Here is a 10,553-nt window from a genome sequence, read left to right as displayed (position 1 = left end):
TCCAAATATCAAATTTTGCATCCATTGTCATTCTCCGTCAATTCAGTGTATCGAATTTAGGACCACATAATCTAAATATCAAATTTCGTATCCAATATCATTTGGGCACAATACCATGATCATCTTTCCAATTTATCGAATTTTGAACCATATAGTCTCAAATATCAAATTTCCGACAAGGCACAATACAATCATTCTAATTTATCGAATCAAAAGTGGAAAACAATTGATTAAATATTTATTTTACACCAATTACATCGCTCTCTTTTATTTGTATTTCCCATCTGAAAGAGAATATCAAACAACCGTAAAAAAGAGGATTGAACAATTGATTAAATAAATCAAATTCTGACGAGCATCACTACAAAACACAGTACAGTCAATTCAGTTTAGCAAGTTTAAAAGCAAACAATGAAATTGGAGAAAACAGTTTACAGTTTAAACATTTGAAATTTGAATTCAATAAATCCACTATTTATCATAGGTTTGTACGTGTTCATAACTCATCTATCAAAAATCCCCAATCACAAAGGATGGCATAAAACCCCACCCCATAACAAAACCACTATCCTCCAACTGTTTCTATGAATCCTCTCCACATATGACCAAATCACCAAAAAATTCTGACCTTTGGTGCGATGGGAGAAAATGGAAAATGAAAAACTCTGACCTTTGATTCCTATTCCCATACTTTCTCTACTAAAACCTCAACACCATAAGAAGAATCCGATTTTCTAGAACATTAGATATTGCACAAAACTAAAGCTATGATGAATAAAAAAATAGAAAAGAGAGGAATGAACCAAAATCAAATTCAGAAGAGTTACAAAGCAAAGGTTACCTTGAGAGACCAAAGATTCGTTGAATGTCAAATCAAGAAACTATCTCTATGTCTTTTATTCGCATTTTTTTCTGCACGAATTCAAAACACATTTCTAGGGTTTGAAGATTCTTCAAGAACATTGACGCCAAACACGAATCCAGATGGAGAAAAAGAAATCTCCTTTTCATTTTCTTAATTGATTGCAAACACGAATCCTGAAGTATCAAATAAAAAAGTGAAATCAAACGCCAAATTCAAAAATCAAACGCAACAGTTTCAAAATTCACCAAAAGCGATTACAGGATAACGCATGAAAAAGCGATTACCGTTCGAGTGAACTTTCTCCGTGCAGATTCCGATATGTAGAAACAATTTTGAATTGCGATTCCGACGAAAGCAATGAAATGAAATAAGGGGAAGAATTGGAAAGTGATTTGAAGGGATTCGCGAATTCATCATCATCGTCGTCGTCGTACAAGAAATGGAAGATTGTGGATTTGGGAAGATCGGACGGTGTAGAAGGACTAGGGTTTGGAATGGGAAGAGGGATTAAGATGGCGGTGATCGGAGAGAATCCCAAAAACATAGTCAAGGGTTTCACTTCACTACTTATAGAGTTATAGTTTACTCTGCTTATATTTTAAGCCAAAAGAAACGTTAACCTAAAAATCTAATTGTGAACAAAAAAGCTTAACGGTTATTTATAAGTGCCAGCTACACAAGACTTTTCTTAAAGTACATGCTTTTATTTATATAAAATTATTTTTAATGTGTATTTTCAATAAGTTTATTTATTTTTCTCTTTTTAAATATTTATTTTATAAAATTATTTTTAATGATAAGAAAAGATGTAGTAGTATATTGCAATTTGATGAAAAAAAAATTTTTTGCATGAACAAAATTAAACTAACAAAGACAAAAATGAACGGAACGTGAAAACTGCCATAAGAGATAAAAAAAATTAAAAAACTTTGTCGAAACTTTATCAAGAGTTTACAACGAGTCCAATCGATTAAATTCTCATATTTTTTAGTTTATTAAAATTCAAATTTACGGTCGAGTCAACTTGAAACTGTTGTCTAGGCTCTTTCAATTGTATTGTTTCTTGAGTTGATTTGAGATTTTAACAACTATGAACCACGATAAACACTAGTTATAATTAAGAAAGCATCAATAACAACTATAATTCAACTATCTCTTCTTCAACACTTTTACTTTTCAAAGAAAACTTCAATTTTCCTCAAGTTAGCATGTGTTACAAACTTATTCCAAATGTCTATTGTACATACAGGGTCGTCCTAACACATTTTTAGGCCCCGGGTAAAATAGTCATAACACGGAAACTATTCAGAACAATGGTAGCAACAAGCAAACATCAATGTTCAATGCTACCGTTTTATTGAGCACGATCTATTTCCCATGAATTTCCCTTCACAATTCGCTGAACTTGACCTCAACCCCATCAATAGGAGCAGGATGTGGAAGATAAGTTATATCCGTGTTTGGATTAATGAGCTCCCACCTACATTAAATTCACACACACACAACACACAACCATTAGATCGAAGAAAATGGAGAATAACTATCTTTGGACTTTACTTATCTTCGGTTGAAAATGGAGAATAACCATTAAATTCACACACACTTTTACTTATCTTCGGACTAAAACCATTTTTCCTTAAAAGTGGAGAATAAATACAAAAAAAAAAAAGAAAAAAATCATTGAAATCCAAATTAAGGAAAAGTCACAATACATACATTCCATCTATCAGGATTGAAATAACGAAGGACGAGAATTACATTCCATCTTTTGGTATCTTATAACCTACAAAAAAAATTGGTTTCATCATAAAAATATATTAGTTATAAACTCTATATTAGTAAACATGACATTATTTAAATAATAATTAATTCTTGCACATATTTTTTTGACAAATTGCACATCAGTATATTGACGGTTGGAAAATATCTAACTGCATCGTTATTTTGTTCATCGTTTTAGTACAATGTTGTTTTATTTTCAGTTGGAGCTTCATATCTAAGTGTCTGAATTGAAAAAGTTTAGAACCCACATTACATTGGACACATTGGTAATTAGCTTTTAACTCTATAAATACTAAAGTCTCATGGTGGTTATTCTTCACACATTAGATAGCTATCAACCATTATATAAAGAGTGTTCAATCTTTTGTGAAAAGTACACAAAGTTGAACTCATTTCTCACCTTTCTTATCTCCCTCTTTTGCTTGAAGCATTTCCGAGCCATTTGTCTAAGTAACATATATAATTGTTGAGTGACTTCTGCCAAGACATGACAAAATAATTTTTATCCGTGCGGTCTCATTAGAACCCGCCCCGACTTTGAATGAAGAAACCAAAATGTTTTAGTTTGGATTTTTCATTGATTTTAAAAGACGGGGAATATGTAATGTGGACACGGATATCCACCCAAAATATCCCTACTTAAATAGTTTGAGTTTTTTATTTTATTTTTTTTATATAAAAAAATAGTAAAATGTATTCCAAGTTCACGCGGGGATACCTAATTCCCTTTGAGGTATGGAACTGAAATCAGGATGAATACGTGAATACCCAAACCCCATTGAATTGGGTGACAGTGAAAACAAAATCCACCCTATTTTCATTAGATCTATTGTTTCCATTAGATCTATTGTTTCCACCCTATTTTCATGCTTTCTCTTACTTAACTCCACCCAAAAAATGTCCTCAAGATTTCTTCTACACTAAAATGTTAAGGACAACATGAGTTATTAATTATGAAAATACAATCACTATACACTAATGACTAATTAATTATGGATCAAGATTTTTCGTCGAAGAGATTGTACGCAGTTTCACGTTGTTCAGCTATTAATTTTAATTCGAACGACTCATAATATAAGCTCAATTTTATACTGAAAAACAATGTTAACCGCCAATTTGAAATCAAACGGGTCAGATTAAATATATAGTATTATAGAATCAAGGAATTAATTGAAGCAAACTTGTTGACAATTGAAATGGGAATTTAATTAAACATCAACCTGAAGAGCATGGTTGTATGCAAAACCAGGAATATTAGTTGGATAGGCTCTCACTCCTGGAAGCACACCTTGATAGAGCTTATCCAAAGAATTTATAAAAGGGCATGGCTCCTTGCCCAAGAATAATTTCACAATGTTCTCAACTCAAGTGTCAGCTGCATTCAATATTATATAATATATCTATATGAGTTAAATATCTTTTTTCCTATAAAATTACCAAATTTTATTTTTATTCTCTATAAAAAAGTGACATGTTTTGGTCCTTATAAAATTATTATGCACGCGATTTTAGTCCTTAATATTAAACCAATGCGTATTTTTGAATGATTATTTCACAGATATGTTTAGAACATTGTAAAAATTTACTCGAAAAAAAAAAACTCAAAATTTGATTTATAAGTCAAAATTTTCGTTACTTTTATCTTTATCTTTTAAAATTTTAAAAATTTATAATTAATTTTTCTCATTTTAATTTTTTTTTGAAAGTTTTGTAAAGAAACTTTTTATAGTAACTATTCTATCTAAATATGTCTCGAAAAAAATTATTCAAAAAATTTAAAAGTTTAAGGACAACTAAATATAATTTTCCGGCTGATTTCGTGCCACTCTACTTTGGACTCTCTTATAGAAGCTCGGACTGAGTCTAGTTTAGGTCTATCTGAGGTAAAATTAGGAGGGAATAAAACTGCATACATAAATTTTTTACGGGGATTAAAACATGTCACTTTTTTATAGGACAAAAAACCAATTCAATGCTTTTAATTATTTTTATAGGAACAAAAAGCAAAATTTGGTAATTTTATAGAAATTAAAAACATATTTAACCCCTCTACCAAAAAAAAACATATTTAGAGAGAACTAAACAACATAAATAAAAAGGAAGAAAAAACATAGAGATAGAGAATAAGAGAAAGAAATATAATAACCACCTATTAAATATCCTAAGACCACCAAAAACTCCCCAAAGATGGTACTTGGAGGAAAAAAAAAAGAATCTGATTCAAAGATAAAAACACCCCGAAAAGACAGCTCAATCAGTGCCATGAAAAGCTTGATAAAAAAGTCCCACCACACCCTAGCGAGCCCAGCACAAGAGGGATTGCATCTCCCACTCACAAGAGAGGATGACCATATGTGAACGTGTCTATTTTCTAACCGCAACAAATCTCTACAACGAAGCTATGGCGTACAAATCGCTATTTTATGTGAAAACTGATCCACATATATGCTTGTGCTCTTCACTTCTAGGATCCTAACATGATTGAATCTTAACAAGTAATAGATAGGAACCAGTTGGGATTAGTGATGTAAAAAATGTTATATATACTAACTATAATAAATAGATCTATCACACTGCAAGAAATTTTGTTATTACTCACAAAAAAAGCCGTCTGTAATTGACCAAAGTCTTGGGTAACATTGAATTAGTGATGAATTACCCACGACATAGATATATATTAGTTCTTCACTATTTAGGTATTATGTGAGTGAAATTCTTAGAAGCTAGAACAAGTTACACAAATTTATTTATTTATAGTATAAGAAATCTAAACAACTTGTTACAGTTATCACTATTCCACTACACATACAAATGTTAAGGAAAATGCTAACTATTTATAGGATACAATTCTACCACACAACCAATTCGACTATCTCTTATTCAACACTTTTATTCATAAAACACTTCAATTTTACATTTTCAAACATACATCAAAGTTCAAAGCTAGCATCTTCTTAGTTTACAACTTTACATATTTTTTTCATTTGTTTTCCATTTTTTTTTCCTTCACAATTTGCTGAACTTGACCTCGACCCCGTCAATAGGAGAAGGATGCGAAAGATAAATTATATTTGCGTTCGGATTAATGAGCTCCCACCTGCAACAAATGTGTAAGATAGTCAATTTAATTTACAAAATTACTAATATATAAGACTTTTTTGAAATTTAAATACATTCAAATTCGACATTGATACCGTCTCACACTTTAAAATATCAAAAAATCAATTTAGTCATTCTGCCCTATTATCAAAGTAATAAAACCAAAAACATGTTATATATCAAACATTACTTGTATCCTATGGACAAATGATGAAGCATAAGTGTTAGTTGAATTCTTGCAAGCATGTTTCCAGGGCATAGTCTTTGTCCGCCACCAAACACTTGGTATGTTCCCGGCTTTGCTGGCTCCTAAGAATTTATGGATAATAAAATGGTCACTCACCGGCTTCATAAAATAATTATCAATTTAGGAAATTAAAGTTAACTAACAAAAAAATAATAATATCAAAACACTAATTATGGAAGAGTCACCATTCGTACATTCCATCTATCAGGATTGAAATATAGAGGATCTTTATAGTTCTCTGGATTTGTATGAATATAACGAATGAGGAGAATTACATTCCATCCCTTTGGTATCTTATAACCTACAAAAATAGTGTTTTTATGATCACATAATTAGTTGTAAAATCTATACACACATAAACATGATATTTTTTGGTGAAAACATAAACATAACATTATTTAAATACATAATTAGTTCTAGCAACCATGTATACCTTTATAGTCGACTTCATTTACGGCTTTTCTGAAAATAAAAGGTGTAACATTAGTTATTCTTATAACTTCTTCAACGACCTTGTTTGTGTATTTTAAATTTGAAACATCTTTAGTTGTAATAAAATCCTCTGGACTTCCCTTTTGGAAAGCCATGTTCTCTTCCTACAATTGCAAACAGAAATTAGTAAACAAAGTTAAACAAATTATTGTTATAACTATAAGCTTAAAATCGTCGTTGCGATCGATCTATATTTAATTATAAGAAAAAATGAGCCAACAAAAATTTATGTAAAATATATTAACTTTTATTGACTTGGTTTTTCTTATAACCCAGGACGAAGGAACAAATATGCAATTTTAGAGAAAAATTATTATCAACTAGCAAGAAAATTAGAGACAAATAATTTTAGGATGCAAAATATATCAACACTTAATTTTGAAATTTTAACATTTAGAGAACCTACTTTTTTTTATCACTAATTGTTATCATTCATTCAAATTCTTTTTGTATACCGCAATTTAAAATCATGAATGAATATAAGAAACAAAGTTAATATATATATATACCCTTAGCTTTTGTAGCACAATTGGATTCTTGGCAAGAAGGTAAATAGCCCACATTGATACAACAGATGTAGAGATATATCCACCAAACACTAGAGAGACAATATTGTCTATAACTTCTTTGTCACTTAATTTGTCACCATCACTATCTTCAATTTGTATCAACCCGTCCATTAGATCTATTAATGTTTCCACATTATTTTCATTATTCTTTCTCTTATCTAACTCCATCAAAAAAATGTCCTCAAGCTTTCTTCTACACTATAATTTTAAGGAGCACACATGAGTTAATTATAAAAGTAGAACTATCAATACACTAATTTCATTTAGAGAAGAAAAACGTGAAATCGCTAATTTTGTAACTAAATTTTGCGAGGAGATAATTAGAAAGTCATTTCATTTTTCCATCGCTAGTTTTCGTAGCTAATTTTTTTTAGTAGTCCATATTACAGAATCAAGGAATTAATTGAAGCAAACTTAACTATTGATGATTGAATTGAGAATTTAAATAACGTATTAACCTTAAGAGCATGATGGTATGCAAAACCAGGAAAGTTAATTGGATAGGCTCTCACTCCAGGAAGCACACCTTGATAGAGCTTATCCAAAGAATTTATAAAAGGGCCTGACTCCTTGCCCAAGAATAATTTCCCAATGTTCTCAAGGGTTAGCTGCATTAAATATTTAATAATTTAGCTCACAAATTGCTTAATAAGAAATTCCACATTACTATATGCATGTTTGATATATCATTGCACGTTTGAGATAAAATTAAAACTGTGTATATTAATTTTACATGAAGTTTTTACAGAATTAGTGCATATACTATATAATTTAGAGATTAATTTTATGCATCAACGATGATAGTGGTATCTAAGTAAATTATATTCAACAAACAATAATGTGTGCGAATAGAAGCACAAGAGAGTTTTACTAACAACTATATATATCGGCTAATACCTTTTCGGTTTCAACCTTGGCATTGATTTTACCCATTTGTGCCCAAGATCGAAGAGCAGCGACTTGTCGAGGTTGGACAAGAGCAGCAATGCGGGTTAGGGCATCAGGACGATTAATGGCATTGGTGATACAGTTGCGGACCCTTGTATGGGCCTTCCCATGGACGGCCGCTATTGAAGTTTGGCCCAAAAGTTCAACACTAGGCCATTCTAGTTTGAAGTTGGTGTCTGAGAATAGCACAAATTTGTTAACAGCCGGAGTGTATACTATGATAGATGGCTTTCCAAAGAGGTGTGTCCTAAACATGCCTACTCCATCTCCATATCTGTTTCATTGTTTATCAACAATTGTGTGTCATGATGATATTGAGTATAAATAACAAATGTATCAAATATATAGTGTTTGATTAAAATTAATTATTTTTTTGATTTTTAAATGTTTAAAAATGTTAACCTATCTTTATTGGTTTGATTTAGTACGGATTTCGCAAAAATAAATTATACAAATTAGACCAACTATATGATGGGATAGGTAGCTCAATTGGTTAAGCTAGTTGAGCTAAGGGGTTAAAGAATTGGAGGTTCAGGGTTCAAGTCCTGACAAAGTGGAAAAAAAACTAACGTAACATTGTAATATACTAACAATTTGACATTAAAAAAAATTAAACCAACTATGTTTCATGGTTCGAATTTATTTTCAAAAAAACTAAACTAAATCGACGCTTCACACCTTAGACATGGGGTAAACTTACTTGCGTCTCTTAGAATTAATGAAATCATCTGGACGTCGAACAATTTTGAAATACCAAAGAAAAAGAATCATTTCTCCAATGAAAGGGAATCCCAAGTGACCTGGTGGCAATTTTGTAGCTGATTTTGAGCATTTAAACTTGAGAGGAACAACATACCAATACTCATTCCACCACCATAACACAAACCCAATTACTAGACCAAACCATCCTATATAAATTACATCCATTGTAATATAATTCTCACTGTGTTTATGAATTAATTTACATGTCATGAATATATTTATAACAATAGTACTCATTTGTTTTAGGTAAGATTCTTAATCGTTTATTCGTTTAGCCTAGGGTTACTTGCAAACAAATATATTGAACCTACTTTCTTTATTTGACAAAAAGACAATTGGAAACAAACAAATATCTTATTATCTTATTGTATTCTATCCACAATAATGCTTTACTAAGGGAGGACATTACTGAGGGAGGACATTAGTAAAAAAAAATGCTTTCATTATCATTATTAAGGGTGGACATTATTATATCTTAAATTAAAAGTTAATTAAATTGCAGAAAAGGATGACAATTGGACTCATATTTAATAAGTATCCGCAAAAAATATCCATATCAAGTAAGGTAAAAACCTACCCAGGTATGGGTAAAAAACCTATATCAATTATGATATAATTTCCATAGATTCTTCCCCTTAATCAGTTCTGCTTTTGAACCCTAACACAATCCATCTAGCTAATTCAAAAGTTAGTTTCATAGAGTTAGTTAACAAGTTAGTTTTGTTAGTTAAAATTGTTTTAGTGAGCTAACCAATATGCATGGGACTTTCATAGAGTTAGTGTGTGATTGGTTTTCTACAATACGGGATTCTCTGACCGTTTATAAATTTGTTGAGATTTGTAGGATTCTTTTTTTGAGTGTTTATTGATGTTGAGTTAGAGTCTAGTGACATTTTTATGGGTTGGGTTGATGGTCTTTTTTGGTGCTCTGGAGGATGAGAAATGTCCTTCTAAAAATGGGATTAGAAGTGTACCTCAATTAGGTGGTGTCTGTTTTTGGCTTTTTTCATTGGTGTTCTGCTTATATATGACGTCTTTGTTTTATAGTTCCGCTTTTTTCAACCTCTGTTTGTCTTGAGAAGAGATCGGTTATTAATAATAATATTTTTGCCGTTAAAAACAAAAGGACTCGTGTGTATTGCTTGTATATATAAAAGCTCCTTGATTAGTGTGAAATAAACAAGCATTGAATCATTGAATTTTACTCTCTCCTTTTCTTCACATTTCATTCATTATTTTTCTCAAGTGTGTGAACTCTTGATCATAATGCAATAGAATTGGCATCAGAGGGCGAGCTAGGTTCTGATCCTGAGAAAACAAAATGTTTTGGATGTGTCAATGGGAAGAATTCCGAAAAACTTTGTACTCAAATGAAGGTATTTTTGGATATCAGTATGTATGGGAGATCATCACAACCGAACTCTCGAAAACTTTGGCAACAATGCGACGATAGATGCACAAAGATTTGCATTCAAAGAATTAAAGAAAAAAGACTGCAAAGCGCTCTTCATCCTTCATCAATGCGTGGATACAACGAGTTGTGATTGAAAATGAATGTGTGATTTATTCTTATACACAGTGCCTCTAGATTAGCAACCTTAATGTACATTTTAATTAAGAGTCTTAACACTTTCTAATTAGTCAATCTAAAAGTGTATTTGACTTGAACTTTTTTAAAAAATTTGTTTTACACGTCTTGGATAATCAAAATAAACCTTGTTCAAATTGTGTAATCTCTAAGCGTGTGTTTGGTTCTGCGGCGGAGAGAATTGATTTTGGCAGAATTGAT

General features: G+C 31.0%; 1 protein-coding gene across 1 annotated transcript; it reads right to left on the bottom strand.

Moving 5' to 3' along the window:
• Nucleotides 1–5,651: 5,651 nt before the first annotated feature.
• On the bottom strand, nt 5,652–8,949 carry LOC123916160 (ent-kaurenoic acid oxidase 2-like). Its single transcript, XM_045967540.1, has 8 exons — nt 8,703–8,949; nt 7,952–8,276; nt 7,513–7,662; nt 6,995–7,252; nt 6,427–6,589; nt 6,188–6,294; nt 5,937–6,055; nt 5,652–5,744 (listed from the first exon to the last, which is right to left on the bottom strand). The coding sequence occupies exons 1-8, from the start codon at nt 8,927–8,929 to the stop codon at nt 5,654–5,656; spliced, it is 1,440 nt and encodes a 479-aa protein (XP_045823496.1). The 5' UTR covers nt 8,930–8,949; the 3' UTR covers nt 5,652–5,653.
• Between the last annotated feature and the right edge of the window lie 1,604 nt (nt 8,950–10,553).

Source organism: Trifolium pratense, linkage group LG3 (assembly GCF_020283565.1).
Source record: "Trifolium pratense cultivar HEN17-A07 linkage group LG3, ARS_RC_1.1, whole genome shotgun sequence".
Classification (NCBI taxonomy): Eukaryota; Viridiplantae; Streptophyta; class Magnoliopsida; order Fabales; family Fabaceae; genus Trifolium; species Trifolium pratense.
The sequence above is the reverse complement of the archived record's forward strand: the minus strand, read 5'-3'. Positions and strand labels throughout refer to the sequence as shown.